Source organism: Cervus elaphus, chromosome 33 (genome assembly GCF_910594005.1).
Source record: "Cervus elaphus chromosome 33, mCerEla1.1, whole genome shotgun sequence".
NCBI lineage: Eukaryota > Metazoa > Chordata > Mammalia > Artiodactyla > Cervidae > Cervus > Cervus elaphus.
Window position 1 is genome coordinate 62747194 of NC_057847.1, and position 21413 is coordinate 62768606.

At 36.1% G+C, this 21413-nt stretch overlaps 1 protein-coding gene across 1 annotated transcript in view; it reads left to right on the forward strand.

The window, feature by feature from the left end:
- Nucleotides 1–21413, forward strand: part of MCM6 (minichromosome maintenance complex component 6) — a 37930-nt gene that overhangs the window by 14777 nt on the left and 1740 nt on the right. Inside the window, exons 9-16 of the mRNA XM_043894448.1 lie at nucleotides 1045–1186; nucleotides 1892–1999; nucleotides 3042–3197; nucleotides 5000–5128; nucleotides 6850–7011; nucleotides 17530–17665; nucleotides 18153–18308; nucleotides 19036–19175. Of these exons, the coding sequence (XP_043750383.1) occupies nucleotides 1045–1186; nucleotides 1892–1999; nucleotides 3042–3197; nucleotides 5000–5128; nucleotides 6850–7011; nucleotides 17530–17665; nucleotides 18153–18308; nucleotides 19036–19175 (1129 nt within the window). The remainder of the gene's footprint in view (nucleotides 1–1044; nucleotides 1187–1891; nucleotides 2000–3041; nucleotides 3198–4999; nucleotides 5129–6849; nucleotides 7012–17529; nucleotides 17666–18152; nucleotides 18309–19035; nucleotides 19176–21413) is intronic.

Sequence of the window (21413 nt, forward strand, 5' to 3'; positions counted from 1 at the left end):
AGTCTTTTGATCCATGAACATGGGTTATCTTTCCATTTATTTAGGCCATCTTTAATTTCAGTAATGCTTTGTAGTTTTCAGTGTATATGCTTGTGCTTCTTTTATTAAATTTATTCCTAAGTATTTTATTCTTTATGATGCTAATATAAGTAGAACTGTTTTCTTAGATTCATTTTTGCGTTGTTGCAAGTGTGTGGAAATACAGCTATTGGTCTTTTATCTTGCAACATGAACAAACTGATGTATTCTGTTTTAGTGGACTTATTAGTTGTGTTTTAGTGGATCTAACTTGTCTGCAAGATCATGTTAAATGCAAATAGTGATAGTTCTTTTTTCTTTCAAATATGGGTGCCTTTTTCTTTTTCTTGCCTAATTGCCCTGGCTGAATCTTTCAGTGTAATGTTGAATAGAAGTGGCAGGAATAGACCCATAAGTCTTATTCCTGTTCTTAGGGGGAAAGCATTCAGTCTTTTACTAGATAAGTATGATGTTAGCTGTGGGTTTTCATAGATACCCTTTAGCAGGTTGAGGGAAAGCCTCTTCTAATTAGTTGAGTTTTTGTCATGAGAGGGTATTAGATTTTTTCACACTTTTTGCATCTATTATACTGCTTCTTATCTTTTTTAATATGGCATATTATTGTTTCTTAGTTGTTAAGCCAACCTTACCTTTTTGGAATAAATTTCACATCTATTTTATTTTTGTTGTTGTTGTTTGTGTTTTTTGTTTGTTTTCATTTTTTTAAGTGCAAGGTCTTGTAATAGATTACTGGTGCCAAACTGTTAATTGATGTTTTTGTCATGTATGAATTTCATCTTCCTTTGATAGGAATGGATTTAGCCTATTCAGAAGACCAAAGGAGAAAAGACTTTCTATTTGGTCTATGGCATATATCTTTATTGCATTTTTTTAATGCCTTTTCCAAATGTTCTCTTAAATTCTTACTTGATGTAAATTCTTAATTGATGTAAACTGTATCAAGCTGATAATCCTGAAAAGGATGCTTTGTAATCATATATTAATGAATATGATAACCTTGAACAGGCACGTAGAGGAATTCAGTCCCAGAGCTGTCTACACCAGTGGCAAAGCGTCCAGTGCTGCTGGCTTAACGGCAGCTGTTGTGAGAGATGAAGAATCTCATGAGTTTGTCATTGAGGCTGGAGCCTTGATGCTGGCTGATAATGTAAGAACATTTTACCTGATTAGATACAAAGAAATCAGAATACCCCCTACCCTATCAATAAAGACCTATAAGTTTCTGTTAAGGTGTTCTTTTTCAAGAAAAAATAAAATACTTTTAGTGAATAATTTATGGTTTTATTAATCTAGAAATTGGGATTATCATCATTAGTCAGCACTTTCTGAACTTCTGTAGACTATATTGCCTGCCCTGAGCTTGTTTGCTATGACTAGTATGTCTCAGCACTTTTTCCTTTCTAGACTGTGATACATCTGTGAGTATATCTATTGTATTTTGCATGTATTTGTCATAGATCAGTTAGATCTGTGAATGCATGTAAATTGTAGCTGTATATACTTAGAAACATTATGTTCCAACTTCATCCTTCACTTTGAGCCTAAAATCAACACTGAGGTGATCCAGAATGTTTTGACCCTGAGATTTACACATTTTGATGTTGAATAAAAGTGCAATAAGTAACTGCCTGGTTTTAGTTTTACCCTTAGTTTAAAGGGCAAACTAAAGTTTAAAATGAGTTGTAAGTTGTATGGTTCCCTTGGGGATCTTATACTGTCTTACTCTAGTAGAGGGAATTGGAATTGCTTACTTACCTTAGTTGTTTAAAGTCACTATGGTAGCAAACTTTGAGTTTCCTTGCTGTTTGACATCTGAAAGGAAGTTTCTTATACCAGGCTTATTTGATTACAGGGTGTATGTTGTATTGATGAATTTGATAAGATGGATGTGCGGGATCAGGTTGCTATTCATGAAGCTATGGAACAGCAAACCATCTCTATCACCAAAGCAGGAGTGAAGGTATGTGTGTCCACTTCTGTTCCACTCCATCATGCCTTAGCCTTGTAGACTTCTGTAGCTCAGGAGATGGTCACTTAGATAAAATGCATTAATTACTTCAACATGAAATGCTGTTAATTGAAATGGAAAACACAGCCCTGAGGATTAATCCAAATTACAGGTGTTGGGGGCATAGCTCAGGGGTAGAGCACTTGACTACAAATTACAGGTGCTGTTAAAGGTACTGTGAAAATTAATTGTTATGACACAAAGTAGAGGAAGTAATGGTGAAATTTTTAGCTCTTTCAAAATTTCCACAAAGCTTCTCTGTAGTCTTTGCTACAGTGTGCTTCCAATTGTAACAGAAATAAAATTGACAAATCATTTAAATGGAAATAATAAGTACAATATTATAATTATCATTAGAGAGAAATAAATCTTTAAAAATAAAAGTAATACATTCAAATAGTTAAGAAAAATGTAAGAGGTAAATAGAAATTAAAAAGAGAAATCTCCTCCCAGCACCAGTAGATACTCAGAAATGTCTGCTGAGTTTATGTCCCTTTTAGGAATATTTTATCATAAATAAGCATAATGCACATAAAGTTTTATTCCTTGCTCATTTAACTTTATAATTTTATTTTGATAGTTTTTCTATACCAGTATATATTAGATCCACTTTAGTTTTTTATTACTCCATGATTTTCACTTGTATATATCCCAGTTTGACTCATTAGGCTCTTATAAAAAAAGAATGATGTTCAGGTCATTTCCAGCCTTTTGTATTACAAACAACATTGTAAGCATTGTACGCCTCTTCCTATATCTGGCTGCAAGATGAACGCTTAATAAGAAATTGCTGACTTAAAGGGCATACACATCATACCAGCAACATCGTATGGGGATACCTGTTGCTATATCAGACTTTGATTTCAATGATTTAGTAGGTGAAAGATGATATCTTCTTATTTTGGTTTTTGTTAATTATGAATGAGGTTGAGGTTTGTCATATGCCATTCCAGTTGTCTTTAAACCTGTCATGATTTTTTCCTTTTGTGGTCAGGCTACTCTGAATGCCAGGACATCTATTTTGGCAGCAGCAAACCCCATCAGTGGACACTATGACAGATCAAAATCGTTGAAACAGAATATAAATTTGTCAGCTCCTATCATGTCCCGATTTGATCTCTTCTTTATACTTGTGGATGAATGTAATGAGGTAACTACACAAGCTGTCCCTCTGAGCTCCCTTTATTATTTCCAGTTTGAGTAATTGGTTGAGACAAGCCTGGAAGATGTACTCATGAAGAATTGGTGCATGTGTTGGCACTGACCTTTCATATCTCTGAGTGGCACAGGATTAGATAGGTTTATTAAGCAACTCAAAATCACTTAAATGATGGTTCTGCTTAATTGTGTTAAGGAATATCAAGTTTGTTGTTTTTGTTATTGCTTTTTAATTCTTAAAAAAAAAAAAAAACCACAGTTGTTAACCGTACCCTTTAAGATTTTTATTAGATTTTTGTTTTTTCATTAAGGTTGAAAAGAATTCAGATACCAACCAACTTTCCTTTTTTTCCGCAAATTATGAGTCATTTGTCTCCCTATATCTTCCTGTCAAATTACTGCATGTGTCACATTTTTTTCTAATTATGTAGCAGTTTTAAGATTGAATGTAAAACTGGATTTACTTACATTCTAACATGTTAGTATTAGAGTTGAAAGAAAGTGAAAGTCACTCAGTCGTGTCCAACTCTTTATGACCCATGGACTATACAGTCCTTGGAATTCTCTAGGCCGCAATATTGGAGTGAGTAGCCTTTCCCTTCTCTAGGGGATCTTCCCAACCCAGGAATTGAACTCAGGTCTCCTGCATTGTAGGCGGATTCTTTATCAGCTGAGCCACAAGGGAAGCCTAGTATTAGAGTTACTTAGACTTAAATGTTTAACAACATTGCACATCTCAGATGTATGCAGAACTGCAAAATGACCTTAGAAGGTAATATTGTACTGTAGTTTTAATTACTGAGCATGGAGAGACTACATTACTTTAGGCAGAATACATAACTTTTGCTTACAGTAAAGTTTTAAATTTATCTAAATAAAATTTGCCTTCCAATAATGTGAATGTCAGAGGGTTTTCATGTTTTATCTTTGGGTTTGGTTCTTTTCCTTCACAAACCTATATAAAATGTTTAACCCAGTCCCCACCCCCCATTGTTGGGCATTGACTGATTTTCATATATTTATGTCTCTACATAATTGATTAATTTTTTAACTTTTTAATTGGAAATAATTTCAAACTTACAGAAAAGTTGCAGGAAATACAATAATGCATATAGTACCCATATACCCGTTATTCAATTCACATAAGTTTTTGCCCTATTTGCTTTACCATTTGCTCTGTATATCTCTACATTTTTTTCTATACCATTTGAGAGTAAATTACGTATTTTTTGTATGATTTTATTCAATGTTAGTAACAGTTTTATGATGAGTATCTTCATATATTCACAAGCGGCAGCATGATATAGTGGCTAGGAGGACGTATTCTGAAGCTAAACTCTTCAAATCCTTGCTCAGTTACTAACTGTGATGTTGGACAAGTTACTTAATTTTTTTAGGCCTCAATTTACTCATCTGTAAAATGGGATAATGTTATCTACCTAATAAGGTCTTTGTGAGGATTGTATGAATTAATGCTTCTTGACAACACTTAAGGCAATAGAGCCTGGCATTTACTGAGGGCCCTAGAACTCTTATTTCTGTCAGATTAATTAAGTCAGTTAATTTCTTCAGGAATAGTCTTACTTAGAGTAAGGCACAGCTATACATTTAAGCGTTTGATTTTGGATGAAACTGGTATTAAACTTTCCTCAGAAACTTGAACCCATTAATACATCTTATGGTGGCATATTAAAGCTTGAGATTATCATGCTATAAATAATTTCTTAATGCCTGGGATAGTCTGCAGTGGATGTTATTATAACTGATCAAAGTGATTTTCTTGTTTGGAATTAGGTTACAGATTATGCTATTGCCAGGCGAATAGTAGACTTGCATTCAAGAATTGAGGATTCCATTGATCGTGTGTATTCCCTTGATGATATCAGGAGGTATCTTCTTTTTGCAAGACAGTTTAAACCCAAGGTAACCTGCCCTTTTGTACTGTATTCAGGCATTTAAACAGATGCCTTACTTGGAAATTAACTTAACCAGATTTGAGGATTTTTTATGGTTGGTTGGTTGGCTTGATCTGGGGGTTTGTTTTGGCTTTTTTTTTTTTTTTTGGATAACAGTTTATTTCTTCAGCGAGACTTGAGAAAAAGGAATGTTTTAAAAGTCTGAAATATTCCTTTTCTTCTACTTACTAGGTGCTAATAAAAAGGTTTTTATGAGTGAAGAGTCTTGAATAACCAAACAAACTAGACTATCGTTTTATTTCGATCATTATTCCTAAGAATCTTAAAACTGTGTATGCTTAAGTCAGTAGTCTACAGATGCTCTTGAATCTTCCTCTGAGGAAAAACTTGGATTCCTCTAGCTCATTGTAATGAACATAAATAACTATCTTACAGTAATTGATGTAGATCTTTGGATTAAATCTGCACTGGATTCAGGATGCTCACTTGGATGTTTAGTTTTGTTTGTTTGTTGTTATTATTTTTTAATTTATTTATTTTAATTGGAGGCTAATTACTACAATATTGTAGTGGTTTTTGTCATGCATTGACATGAATCAGTTGTGGGTGTACATGTGTCCCCCATCCTGAACCCCTCTCCCACCAACATTTAAAAAAAAGAAACTCCATAATGCATATGTTGTTTAGCATTTTCCTAAAATAGAATATAGAAAAAACTTTCATTTGATTCTTGTTGAAATGTCTACACTATTTCTGGCTTGACTTTTGGGAGTTATGCTTAGATTTTAATTATCTATCACCTTCACTTGATCATCCATAATATCAAAATTGACTCTCACTGTCCCAAGGAAAGGGTAGGATATCACTTTTGTTTGCAGAAGCGTTTGTTCTCCATGACTAACCTGGTCCCTCTATAACTTTGGCATGCTTCCTTAACACACTTAGTTCCTTGCTCTGAAAAACTGAGTATCCTGTAGTTTGCCTTACTTTGTTGTTATTATTGAACAAATGATAAGGTTTACTGAAATAGCTGCTAAGTATATCCCAAGTGGATACCTGAAATCACAGGTAGTACCACCCTATATATACTGTTTTTTCCTATAAGTTAGCACAATAAGAGAATATCTGAATTGCCAGCATCACTACTCCTGCGCTTGGGAAGCAGTATTAAGTAAAAAAGTGTTACTTGAACATAAACACTGTGTTACCCTAACAGTTGATCTGACAACTTAGTTTGCTACTAACTGACTAATAAGCAAGTGCCATATACACTGTGGATACTCTGGATAAAGGGATGATTCATATCTTGGGTGAGACATTGGACAGCTGCTAAGATTTCTTGACACTACTCAGAACAGCACACAATTTAAAACATGAATTGTTTCGGTCTGAAATTTTCTCTTCAATATTTTTAGACTACAGTGACCATAGGTAATTGAAACAATAGAATGTGGAGAAGCCACAGAGTGGGGAGGACTATTACATACATATTGAAATACTAATTCTACTGTCTTCCTATTCATAAAATTAGTGCATGAAATTCATAGTCCTCCTTCGTATTAGTTTCTTTTGAAAGGTATTTCAGTACTAATTTCTTGTCATTGGTTTCAAAGTCTTGACCCTCTCAGTTCCCCCAGAGTATCTCCATCTGGGAAGCTTTTAACCTTCATGTTTAATGTAGCTTCCATTAAGTAGAAATGCTCTGACTTCATCGATGTTCTGAAACAGATTTCTAAAGAGTCAGAGGACTTCATTGTGGAACAGTATAAACGCCTCCGCCAGAGGGATGGTTCTGGGGTAACCAAGTCTTCATGGAGGATTACAGTGCGACAGCTTGAGAGCATGATCCGTCTCTCTGAAGCAATGGCTCGGATGCACTGCTGTGATGAGGTATCAAATTCACTTTAACATAATGGGAAAGAGAAATTGATATTTGGCTTTATGTGTGTTTTTATCTTTGGTATAGAACATACTAGCATTCACTGCAGATTTATTTTTATATAACTGTTGAGTTCTCATAGGATACATGACTCCTGACCCTGGGGGCTTTCCCTTAAAGAAGGTTGCTGTCAAGCATTTATTGAATGTAGTAGTTAGATTAATGAGATAATCATGACATAGATTATAGAGTCAAATAGAGGTGAGTTCAAGATTAGTGCCATTTGTTCAAGAAAGATTTAAATCTTATGATGTTTATTTTATTTTATTTTTTTTAAACTTTACGATGTTTAATCCTTACCATTTAAACCTTACAGTATGCTAGGCTTCTGGGCATAGGATACAAATGTGATAATGTCGCCCCCAGTCACCTGAGAAGGGAATTTTCCTTCTTAGTTTTGTATAATGTGTGGATATTAAATTGTTCTTTGAGCCTGGGTTTTACAGGTACATGTCAGTGGGTATTTAGGGAGTAAATGGGGAACAGTATGGAAGGATATTCACACCCTTATCTCTGCTTCATGCAAACCAGCCCTGCTTTATATAACTTTATATTTTTAAACAGTGTAAGATTTTGTTTGAGGAAAGAATTTGGCTATTTTTCTTAAAATAGTACGATTGAGGTATAATTCACAGGAGAGACTGTACAGCTCTGGCTTTTTACATACACCGTTATGGCCACCCAGCTCAGAATATAGATTTACAACGTCTTAGGAAGTTCACCTACACCCTTCCCCATAAGTAAGCACTGTAGTGACTTCACATTTTTGTCCCATAAATTTCATTTCTCAGGTGTGTGTTTGTTTAATTTTTCAAATTCTCTGCTATAGCGCTTTAATGTTTACAAAATACTTTAACACTGTCTTACTTGTTCTTTGAGTCTTCTGACATTTAATGGACATCTTTGTAGGTTAAGAGATGAATAAAAGAGCCACTGTTTTCCATTGCTGAAAATTTGGTGGGAGAAGATATTAGTTTAATTAAATATGTGAAATATGAGAGAGATTATTATGGTAGAGTGTCATGAGCAGAGAATATAGAGATCAATGAATTCTTTCCTAAGGAAGGTGGAGGGTTTGGGGAGATGCCAACATTTGAACTGGATCACTGAAGGGCATGTGGAATTTTGATATGCATTTTTAGAGTGAAAGGAGGAAAGTTTAGCAAGAATGTAGTGGAATCTGCAGAGAAAGAATAGGTCATGGTGAAGGGGAATTCTTAAAAACTATGCTAACGTTTGTACCATTTTTTCCATTGTAATGTTTCCTAAAATGGGTGTCAGAACTGATGAGTCTTAGAGAATTTGTTAGGTTTTTCTTTCCTTTTTTTTTTTTTTTTTTTGGTGTTTTAGTAGGTAGCAAATTCACATGATATGAAAATAAATATGCATATATACCCAGAAATACATTTCCTGAATAAAATTGAGTGTTTTTGCATATATTTAAAAGCCATTTCTACTTCCTTTTATTTTATGATCGTATTCTTTGTTCATTTTTACTTTATTATAAAGGCCTGCCCTAGTCTAAGATTATTAAAGAGTTCTCTCAGGATTTCCTCAAGCACTTAGATGGTTTCATTGTTTGTATTTAAATCATTCAAACATTTGGTATTTATTCTACTGTAGGAGGTAAGCTATTAATTAGTTGATTCTTTTACAGCTAGTTTCCTAGTTCCAGCACCACTTACTGAACATTCTATCTTTTCCACACTGGTTTGGTATGCTTTTATTTTGTATTAAATTCTTGTGCCTATTAAAGTCTCCTTCTGAATTCTTTTTTTCTATTCCTTTGGTCTTTCAACCTTCTTTTGCATTAGTGCCACAATATTTCACTCAGTGGGGCTTTATATTTTAAATGTACAGCTAGTTCCACCACACTGGCATTGTTCTTTTTTGGCGGTTGTGAACTTAATGATTGGTTGGCTTAGGTTTTTTGTGTTGTTGTTTTTTTTAATTACTGATATTCACTAAGAGGAAAGCATCCTAGGAACTTGTTTGAAAAACCTGGGAATTTCCCCTTCTCTGCCCCTCCTTTGCCCTCCCCGCCGTTGGCTATCTGTTTTACATATAGTAATATAAGTTTCCTTGTCACTCTTCCATGCATCTCACCCTTTCCTTCCTCCCCTGCCCTCCATCTCTATTATCTCTGTTCTCTATGCCTGTGTCTCCACTGATGGCACTGCAGATAACTTTCTCAGTACCATCTTTCTAGCTTCCATATATACGCTTTAGTATAGGAGGTTTATCTTTCTCTTTCTGTATAATAGGCTCTAGGTTCATCCACCTCATTAGAACTGACTCAAATGCATTCCTTTTTATGTCTGAGTAATATTGTGTTGTATGTATGGAATACACAACTTCTTTAAAATCTGGGAACTTTTGAAGAAAGCACTAACCATTCTGTCTCTAGACTGCTGTTCTCACCTACAGATTCTGGACTTGAACTGCAGTACTTCCAGCCTCCAGCCACCTCTGCTCACTTCAGATTGGCCCCTACAATCCTCATTGGCAAGAACCAATTCCTTAATACCTATCCTGTTGCTCCTGTTTCTCCTGAAGTCAGTGCGTTTTGTATACTGACAAACTCCTTGGTTTGTCTGAAGACAAGGGGAGAATCTGTCAGCCATCAAGGACTCTGTTCAGTCCTGAAAGGGGTTTTTCCTCCAGTTGCCTGGCTTGTTCCTATACTTGTGCTGCTGAATGTATGAAGCTACGTAATTATACCACCCCCTAGATTTTCCTCTAACTGTTGAATATATTGTGTGGTAATGAAATGCATTATACCCTTAAAGCTGTCTATTCATTTATCTTTGTTTAAAAAACCTGAACATAGGGCCAACATATACTTCAGCTCAGTGTTTGATATCCAGTTTTTAGTACTTTTATACTAAAATAAAAATAGTATACCCCCTAAATTATAGATAATTGAGAGCATGTTAAATTTGTTAATAAGAAGAACTGACATCTCTATGATGATTTTTCCTATCTAAGAAAACATGATAGCAATTAGAATCTAGATTATGCCACTAAAAATTGCAGCTGTTTGAAACAGAAATAGTTATTTTTTTGCTTATGCTTCATGTTCATTTACGTTAGCCAGAGGCTTTCTTCTCCACATTGCTCAGAAATTCAGGCTGATATAAGTCTCTTTGTTGACATACACTTCATGATTATAGAAGATAGAAGAAAAGGTGAACCAAACACCGCTTCTTAACCTTCTATCTAGAAATGACATGGCACTGCCACTCAAATTTCGTTGGTCAGAGGAATTAACATGGCCATGCCTAAGTTCAAGTGGTTAAAGAAGTGCTTTCCTATCAGGGGGCTAGAATGAGGAAAGCAAACATTTGTGAACAGTTCTGATGATTCATTCATTATCTTTCTACTTAAGTCTTTTGTTGTTTCACTTAATAGCTTTTAAAGTTTTCTTCCTGTGATTTTTGCATGTTTCTTGTTGAATTTATTTCTTGATATTTTGGTTTTTTTCTTGGTATTGAAGGCAGACTTTTTTCCATTTTATATTTTGACTGGTGGTTGCTTGTATATATCAACTACTGGTTTCTGTATGCTAGTTTTATACTATATGAAATCTTTAGTTTCTTTTTCAGTCAAGTCTATTGATTTTCCAGATTTTCATTCTTTTTTCAAATGATAAATGGTTCTAGTCTTACTGAAAAAGTAAGCTTAAATCTTTTCCCATAGTCTCTACTAATTTACTTTTGCTTATGCTATTGTAATATAATGTCTAATAATTATGAAATTGGACTTTTTTTTTCCTTGTTCTTAGTTGGCTCTGTGGCTGAAATATGTTTTTATCAATAAGAACTATACATTTATTATTCATATCTTGAATATTGCTGTCAGGAAGATGGTTTTGTTTTTTGCCCAGTGTCTTTTTAGTGTTGTATGTGTGCTTAGTCATTCAGTCGTGTCCAACTCTGCAGCCCCATGAACTATCACCCACCAGGCTCCTCTGTCCACGGGGATTCTCCAGGCAAGAATACTGGAGTGGGTCGCCATGCCCTCCTCCAGGGGATCTTTCCAACCCAGGGATCGAAACCAGGTTCCCCACATTGCAGGTGGTTTCTTTACTATCTGAGTCACCAGGAAAGCCCTTTAGTGTATATGAGTTAATCATGACTTTTTTTCTCCTGGATCTATTAAAATGAAAATAAATTTACTAATATCAAGGCTTCCTGGAATAAATCCCCCTCTTTTAATGCATTTGGCTTTTGCTTGCTGTTATTTAGAATTTTTAAACAGTACTCACAAAAAACCATGGTTGTTATTTCATTTAAATTTTTTGAAATTTTCCCCATTGTTTCTCTATCCTAGATTTTCACTTGCATTGAAATGATCTGCCCGGGAATTCCCTGGCAGTCCAGTGGTTAGGGTGCTGCTGCACCTCCACTGCAGGGGGCACAGGCTCAGCCCCTGGTCAGGCAACCGAGGTCCTGCATGCTGCATGATACCGCCATAAATAAAATGAAATAAAAATCTGCTTTTACTGATAAGAATTCTCAAGTAAAACTCTCTTGAGTCTAGTATATAAAATTTCTTGTTTAGATTTTCTCTCTCTCTTAGGTCAGTTTTGGGTGAGCTATATTTTCCTGAAAAAGTATCCATTTCTAAGAGTTTGCAGAGTTTAGTAATATCCAGTTAGAATGTGTTTTTTTGGTTGCTTGTTTCAGTACTACATTGTGATTAGACAATTTCTCATTTAGTTTCTAGGATTCTTTCTTTGTAGCCCAGTGTCCATTTTTGTTTGTTTGTTTTCTTTTGGGCTGGTGGGTCTTGTTTCTCTAGTTGCAGCAAGTGGGGGCTACTCTTTGTCATGGTGCACAGGCTTCTCATTGCTGTGGCTTCTCCTGTTGCGGAACACAGGTTCCTTGCACGTGGGCTTCAGTAGTTGCAGCACGCAGTCTTGAGTAGTTGTGGCACGTGGATTTAGTTGCCCTGCAGCATGTGGAATCTTCCCAGACCAGTGATCAAACCCATGTCCCCTGCATTGGCAGGCAAATTCTTGACCACTGGACCACCAGTGAAGTCCCCAATACCAGTTTTCATAAGTGTTTCATGGGCACTTTGAAGGAAGGCCTAGTTCCTGTTTGTGTGCTTACATGTGTGCTCAGTTGTATTCAACTCTGCGACCTTGTGGATACCAGACGCCGCTGTCCATGGAATTTTCCAGGCAGGAATAACACTCAAGTGGGTTGCCATTTCCTACTCCAGGGGATCTTACATCTGTGAAAGGGGAAGTTAACTTACTATATTATATAAGCCTTCTGTTTTTTTTATGGGGTTTGTGGTCTACCATATCGTCTCTAGATTGCAAGTTTAAACTCTTATGAATACTTTTTATTTCTCTACCAGTAATACAGTTTTTTCTCTTTGTATTTATCCTTTTACCTCCTATAGTTTCTGCTTTACTAATATTGTTGTTCTCTTAAACTAATACATATCTTTTCATTTTGATGTGTACCCTCTAACTTTGTCTCATTTATGTTTTTTGGCCTGAACTCTACCTTGCTTTCTTTTTCTGATATTCCTTTGCATAACTTTTTATTATTTTTAGGCATTTCTGAGTAAGGTAAGTGTGTATACACACATACATAGCACAGAGTTAGGTTTTATTTTGTGATCCAAACAAATATTATTTTAATGTATGTTAAACCCATTTACATTTATTGGTATGAGAGAGAGGATTTTTTGTTTTTCTTTTTATAGTTGAAATGATTTTTCATTATGTGGTAACTTTGCTTTTGCTTTAATGTGCAGTTCTGAGATTCAGAAAGCTTACATTTTATTTTAGTGGTTACTTTTGTTACTATAATTTTATATTATACCCTCCATTCCCTATTGGTTCCCTACCAGGAAGAGTGTTAAAACTAGCATATATCATCTTCCTTTTTCTTCCCTTCCCTCTCAACAGCATGATTTTAGTAAATAATATTTTACAGCTTTCCTTTGCACAGTCAAATGTAGTTATCCATCACTTGATTTCTCATCTTTTGACTTTTGTTACGGGTGGGAGGCAATCAGCAAATTCACTTTGGGTCTCCCTCTACCCCTCTGTCTTCAGGTCATACCATATACATTGTATTCTGTCACTCTTAATTCCCACGCTTGTTTTTTTTAAGTCATAGTTTTTTAGATAAATATGTGTGTAGCTCATTGAAGATAAATTTGTTATGATTTCCTAATTTATCTCTTGGCTGATTGAAATTTGGTCCTTTTTCAAGGGTTTGGTGAAAGAGATGAGTTCATGGGAATAATTTTCCCTGAGTGTTATGTGCAACAGGGTTATTTGTAGTCTTTACCCGAATGATAGATTGGCTTGATCTACAACTATGGCCCATAGTTTCTTTTCCTATGAATTTTTCTACTGTATCCTGACATTAATTGTTCTTTTGGGGAAATCTGAGGCCAGCCCTTGGTTATTATTTCTCCCCCATAAGTAACTGGATATTTTTCTCTTCCTATACTATTCCTTATTTTTATAGACCAGTAAGTTTTTGTTTTTTTTTTTTTGACTGCTAGATGTAAGATTTTTTTTTTTTAATTTTTTTTTTCCAATTATTTTTATTAGTTGGAGGCTAATTACTTTGCAACATTGCAGTGGGTTTTGTCATACATTGACATGAATCAGCCATGGAGTTACATGTATTCCCCATCCCGATCCCCTCTCCCACCTCCCTCTCTACCCGATTCCCCTGGGTCCTCCCAGTGCACCTGGCCCGAACACCTGTCTCATGCATCCCACCTGGGCCGTTGGTCTGTTTCACCATAGATAATATACATGCTGTTCTCTCGAAACATCCCACCCTCACCTTCTCCCACAGAGTCCAAAAGTCTGTTCTGTACATCTGTGTCTCTTTTTCTGTTTTGCATATAGGGTTATCATTACCATCTTTCTAAATTCCATATATATGTGTTAGTATGCTGTAATGATCTTTATCTCTCTGGCTTACTTCACTCTGTATAATGGGCTCCGGTTTCATCCATCTCATTAGGACTGATTCAAATGAATTCTTTTTAATGGCTGAGTAATATTCCATGGTGTATATGTACCACAGCTTCCTTATCCACTCGTCTGCTGATGGGCATCTAGGTTGCTTCCATGTCCTGGCTATTATAAACAGTGCTGCGATGAACATTGGGGTGCACATGTCTCTTTCAGATCTGGTTTCCTCAGTGTGTATGCCCAGAAGTGGGATTGCTGGGTCATATGGCAGTTCTATTTCCATTTTTTTAAGAAATCTCCACACTGTTTTCCATAGCGGCTGTACTAGTTTGCATTCCCACCAACAGTGTAAGAGGGTTCCCTTTTCTCCACACCCTCTCCATCATTTATTGCTTGTAGACTTTTGGATAGCAGCCATCCTGACTGGTGTGTAATGCTACCTCATTGTGGTTTTGATTTGCATTTCTCTGATAATGAGTGATGTTGAGCATCTTTTCATGTGTTTGTTAGCCATCTGTAAGTCTTCTTTGGAGAAATGTCTGTTTAGTTCTTTGGCCCATTTTTTGATTGGGTCATTTATTTTTCTGGAATTGAGCTGCAGGAGTTGCTTGTATATTTTTGAGATTAATACTTTTTCTGTTTCTTCATTTGCTATTATTTTCTCCCAATCTGAGGGCTGTCTTTTCACCTTACTTATAGTTTCCTTTGTAGTGCAAAAGCTTTTAAGTTTCATTAGGTCCCATTTGTTTAGTTTTGCTTTTATTTCCAATATTCTGGGAGGTGGGTCATAGAGGATCCTGCTGTGATTTATGTCGGAGAGTGTTTTGCCTATGTTCTCCTCTAGGAGTTTTATAGTTTCTGGTCTTACATTTAGATCTTTAATCCATTTTGAGTTTATTTTTGTGTATGGTGTTAGAAAGTGTTCTAGTTTCATTCTTTTACAAGTGGTTGACCAGTTTTCCCAGCACCACTTGTTAAAGAGGTTGTCTTTTTTCCATTGTATATCCTTGCCTCCTTTGTCAAAGATAAGGTGTCCATAGGTTCGTGGATTTATCTCTGGGCTTTCTATTCTGTTCCATTGGTCTATATTTCTGTCTTCATGCCAGTACCCTACTGTCTTGATGACTGTGGCTTTGTAGTAGAGTCTGAAGTCAGGCAGGTTGATTCCTCCAGTTCCATTCTTCTTTCTCAAGATTACTTTGGCTAGTCGAGGTTTTTTGTATTTCCATACAAATTGTGAAATTATTTGTTCTAGTTCTGTGAAAAATACCGTTGGTAGCTTGATAGGGATTGCATTGAATCTATAGATTGCTTTGGGTAGAATAGCCATTTTGACAATATTGATTCTTCCAATCCATGAACACGGTATGTTTCTCCATCTGTTTGTGTCCTCTTTGATTTCTTTCATCAGTGTTTTATAGTTTTCTATGTATAGGTCTTTTGTTTCTTTAGGTAGATATACTCCTAAGTATTTTATTCTTTTTGTTGCAACGGTGAATGGTATTGTTTCCTTAATTTCTCTTTCTGTTTTTTCATTGTTAGTGTATAGGAATGCAGGGGATTTCTGTGTGTTAATTTTATATCCTGCAACTTTACTATATTCATTGATTAGCTCTAGTAATTTTCTGGTAGAGTCTTTAGGGTTTTCTATGTAGAGGATCATGTCATCTGCAAACAGTGAGAGTTTCACTTCTTCTTTTCCTATCTGGATTCCTTTTACTTCTTTTTCTGCTCTGATTGCTGTGGCCAAAACTTCCAACACTATGTTGAATAGCAGTGGTGAGAGTGGGCACCCTTGTCTTGTTCCTGATTTCAGGGGAAATGCTTTCAATTTTTCACCATTGAGGGTGATGCTTGCTGTGGGTTTGTCATATATGGCTTTTATTATGTTGAGGTATGTTCCTTCTATTCCTGCTTTCTGGAGAGTTTTAATCATAAATGAGTGTTGAATTTTGTCAAAGGCTTTCTCTGCATCTATTGAGATAATTGTATGGTTTTTATCTTTCAATTTGTTCATGTGGTGTATTACATTGATTGATTTGCAGATATTAAAGAATCCTTGCATTCCTGGGATAAAGCCCACTTGGTCATGGTGTATGATTTTTTTAATATGTTGTTGGATTCTGTTTGCTAGAATTTTGTTAAGGATTTTTGCATCTATGTTCATCAGTGATATGGGCCTGTAGTTTTCTTTTTTTGTGGCATCTTTGTCTGGTTTTGGAATTAGGGTGATGGTGGCCTCATAGAATGAGTTTGGAAGTTTACCTTCTGCAATTTTCTGGAAGAGTTTGAGTAAGATAGGTGTTAGCTCTTCTTTAAATTTTTGGTAGAATTCAGCTGTGAAGCCATCAGGTCCTGGGCTTTTGTTTGCTGGCAGATTTCTGATTACGGTTTTGATTTCCTTGCTTGTGATGGCCCTGTTAAGATCTTTTATTTCTTCCTGGTTCAGTTTTGGAAAGTTATACTTTTCTAAGAATTTGTCCATTTCTTCCAAGTTTAGATCAGTAAGTTTACTAGGGTATGTCTTGATATTGACTGCTCTAAAATGACTTAAAAGTTTCCTTTCAGGCAGTGTATTTAAAAAAACAAAAAAGTGCTCTGCTGGATTTATCTGTTGTTATGGGGCTCAGCTAGTTAGGAAGGGAGTATATTTAGAGAGACTGTTGGTTGTTTATATAAGGACTTAAAGCAATGTCCCCTGCCCCCAAAATAGACTTTTAATTTTTCTTCTAAGTAAACTTTTTTGTTGAGACAAAACGTAAGTACAGAGAGTGCACAAATCACAAGTGTACAGTTCAGTTAGCTTTCAGTGAAAACCTGTGTGATCCACACCCAGATGAGGAAGTCGAACATTCCTTACTAGCATTGCCAAGAGCTACCCTTTGAGCTTTTTGTTTACAGTCACTGCTACCCTCTTCTCTGAGGATAACCTTTTTCTTTTCTTTATTGCTGTATAGTACTCCAACCATACTTTTCCTGATAGATAAGTTGTTTTCAGTCTTTTTCCCCCCTGCCAGTTGTGGTTAAAAACACGTAACTGTCAGTAAGTGTGTTAGTGATTGGCTTATCCTTCTATTAAAACGGACATTTGGGTAGTCTCCAGTTTGGGTTCTTATGAGATGTATGTGTCTTTTAGTCTGATGTATATGTGTGTACATTTCCATTCAGTGTATACCTGCAAGTGGAGGTACTGAATTACTGGGTCACAGATTGTATGCATACACAGTTTAGTAAAGACTGGAAAATGGTTTCCCACATGGTTGTAATGGTTTATATTCCCAAGAGCAGTGAATGAAAGCAGTGTACATCCTCAACACTCAATATTGCTGGTCCTTTTAGCCATTCTGGTAAATTTATGGTTTGCCATAAATATCTCATATTTTTATGTCATGTGAGAGGGAGAGTGTGAGAAAACAAAAATGCCACTGAAATTTCATACGGAGAAAATCTGTTTGGTGTATCAAAAAGACTGGCTTGCTGGTTTACCTCATCATCTTGATTGGTTTAGGTTCAGCCTAAACATGTGAAGGAAGCTTTCAGATTACTGAATAAATCAATCATCCGTGTGGAAACACCTGATGTCAATCTCGATCAAGAAGATGATGCCCAGATGGAGGTTGATGAGGGCCCAGATGGCATCAATGGTGAGGTGTCTGTTCATGACTGTTCTAGAGTTAGGGGCCAAAATGTTCTCTGAGATATCGTGGTAAAAGTGCACTTACTGATGGTTATGAAGTCTGTGTAGCAAAAAGGGGAAAATAGATAATGAATTTTATTTACTATTTATAAGTTAAAATATAATCAAACAGTTGATATAAAATATATATGCTTGAAAGACTTGAGAGAAAGTACACCAAAATGGAGATAGTGGACTTAATATTGCAAATGCAGTTTTAGATCATGAAATCTTTTTTATCTCCCATTCTTCCCATTTCTTCCAAATGGGTTTTTATCTTAACTAGTAGCATTTATAAAATTGCTTCTAACTTATTTGTACAGTTACTGAATACTGGGTACAATTATATGGTTGTTTTAAAATAAGTATTAAAATATAAATAGTGTATTTATAAAAGCCGCTGGTAGGGGGTATTGGCACAGGAAGAAGATTCAAACAGCTAATATTTCACTTAGGTCATGCTGATAGCCCTGCTCCTGTGAGTGGAATTAACGGCCACAGTGAAGACATGAACCAAGATTCTGTTCCAAAAGCCTCCTTAAGGCTGGGTTTCTCCGAATACTGCCGAATCTCTAACCTTATTGTGCTTCACCTCAGAAAGATGGAAGAAGGTGAGGCCACACCTAGTGCTGCTCTTATGCTGAGTCATTTACATAAGCTGTATTCACATAAACTGCTTATGGTTTGCTAAGATTGTGTTGTTTTGTCAGAAGAGATGATAATTTGTTAAGCTCACTTTGGCAAACAAAATCTATGAGGGAATGTCAGCATATCTACCAACCTGGGTGTTTTCCCTACAAGTTCATTGTCAGAGTTTTATGACCCACTTTTGTTAATGTCCTTGGCCTATTTAATATTTGTTAAGCCAAATTTGGGATCTGATAATATATAAAGAAGCACTTAACAGATTTTTTACAGATGTAAAATCTTCCTTCTTTACAATGGCTTTGTTTAAAATGGATGGAATCCTTCATTCCGATTTATGCTTTCAGTTGCTGTTGACCGACATTGTCTGGGTGGCGAAGCATAAGAAGGTGAAGGAAACACCTGCATACTTTGAAATCATAATAGCTTTAAGAAACTTGTTTCTTATCATCTCTATTTTTTTTTAATTTTTCTTTTCAGGATAAAGTAAGGATACTTTAATTGAAGTAATATGGCAGGTTATTTCAGGCTTATGCTGGAACATTGCAAACCTTATTTTAGCAGATATATTTTCTGACAGATAGGTTACTTAATCTATACATTATTTTGTTGTGTATACAAACTCCAGGAATTGGCAAAACAGTTTGCTACCAAGATAATTTAATCCTTCTTAAATTTATTTTTTGGTTTCAGAAGAGGATGAGTCGGCATTAAAGAGGAGTGAACTTGTTAACTGGTACTTGAAGGAAATTGAATCAGAAATAGATTCTGAAGAGGAACTGATAAATAAAAAGAGAATCATTGAAAAAGTCATTTATCGACTCACCCACTATGTACGTATATAATTAAGTTTGCTGGGGTATTACTGAGGGAAGGTTTTCATGTTTCATATCTTTGTAGGTTCCTTAGATGTTCATTTATTTTGAATCATGAGGGTCTAGTCAGAATTAAAAATTGTGTAAAATAAGAGAGAATTAATAATTAATTGACTTATTTCTTCTGCCAAAATAAGCAGAATTTATATTAAAGCTGGGAAAGTGAATTTAGGGTCTTAACTATTTGAGTGTTTTTAACCTTTGTTTTTTTACTCTCTCTACCATAAACCTTGAAAGCAGCCTGACCACTATCATCTAAATTCTGCATTTTATCCTTCCTCCTGTTCTTATCTCCCCCCATTACCCAGCTTATAGTCTGTCCCATACATTTTTTCTTATACTTTCCAATTCATTCATTCTCTTTTTGTAATACTTGCTTGGCAAAAACTTCATCTAGTTTGGTTAAAACTAGTTTGTTTACTGTACCTGTATCTAAGAAGTTAAAAGCATCTGGAGAAAAGCATACAATCATGTCCTTACTCTTACTTTACATTAATGACCACAAATCTCAAATGGACAGTTCTTAACTTCTGTCTTATCTACTTCACAGTAGCACTGACCTCACAGTAGCACTTCCCACTGCCATTGCTTTTCCTCATCTGTTCATTCTCCCGCTCTCTTGAAGGACCGTCACATACACGCCGTCTCACTGCTCCAGTCAGTTGGCTATTTTCAGTATTCAACTTGTCAGCAGCATCTGTCAGGTTGATCACTCCTAGAAATACTTTGTTTGCTTGGCTTCTGAGTCACCATATTCTCCTGGATCTTCTCACTGTTATTTCCTCCTCTTCTCTCTCTCTTTTTTTTAAATTTTGAGCTGTGTGATTCTGTTTTGTTTTATTTTTTGGCCACATAACATGGCATGTGGGAGCTTAGTTCCCCAGTCAGGGATTGAACCTGTGCCCCCTGCATTGTAAACACTGAGTCTAAACCACTGGACCACCAGGGAAGTCCCTCCTCCTTTTTTCTTTTCCTGACTCTTTCTCTTGTCACTTTTTAAATGAAGTACTATACGTAGTCCTCAAACCTCTTTTTCTGTTTACATTCATTGCCTAAGTGAACTCATTTGGTTCCATGAATTGAGAACCATTTGTGATGACTCCCATATTTATATCTCCAGCTCTCACCTGTCCTCTAAATTCCTAACGTGTATAGCTAGCTGCTTACTCGCAAATTAATAGGCATCTCACACTCTGTGTTCAAAACAGTTACTTCCCTGTAGTGTTCCACTTACTCAGTTGCTGTAGGCCAGACATCTTAGAATTAACTTTGATTCCTTTCCCCTCACAACTTATTTTATCAGCAAATCTCATGAGCCCTACCTTCAGTATTCTCTGTTCTCTTCACCACCATCACAGCTACCCAAGCCACCATGCCTGGACTTCCACAGATGCCTCCTAACTGTCCACCCTTGAGGTGACAGAGCCTTGAGGTGGCTCTCTGCCCAGCAGCAGACAGATCTTTTAACAAATAAAATTGGTTTATTGCCCTGCCTTCCTTCCCTCATGTTTAGAATAAGATCAGTCTCTGTACCAGGGTCGGCAGAACCCTACACAAGCAGGCCCCTGCCCACCTCACTGACTTCCTTTTGTAGCCTCTTCCCTTTCCCATTCTGCACAGTGACACTGGCCTTGTCACTGTTCTTAGACACACCAAGTATGAAGGCTCTGCACTTGCCCTTTGTTTCTTTTCCCGTATTCTCTCCTCCATTCTAATGTCTGCTCAAATGCTGCCTTCTCAGAGTAATTCTCTTGCCTCGTCTGTCGAGATAGCAGCCTCCTCCTTGCCGTCACCCCTACCCTGCTTGTTTCTTCTCAGTGTTTATGACTGCCTGGGCGTACAGTCTTTGTTTAGGTGTTTAATAATGTGCAGCCACCATGAGGGCAGGGACTTTATGTTGTTAATCCCCTGTATCTGCAGTGGTGACTAGCTCAGAGAGGGTTCAGATACTTGTTAAATGATTGAATTTTTCTGTTCAAATGGGAGAAATTGCATCTAACTTCACAGTGCTCACTTTATAAATATTATAGTTGGCACACATCAGAGTTTATCATTTGATGAACTATTTCCCTGTAGAACTAGGTGAGTCTGTGACTACAGGTGGGGGGATTTGAAAAACTATTCCATTCAAAATTTAATGAATAATATGTGTAAAAATAGAGCTGAAGTGGGGTGGTGGTGCTCAGAGTTGTCTGC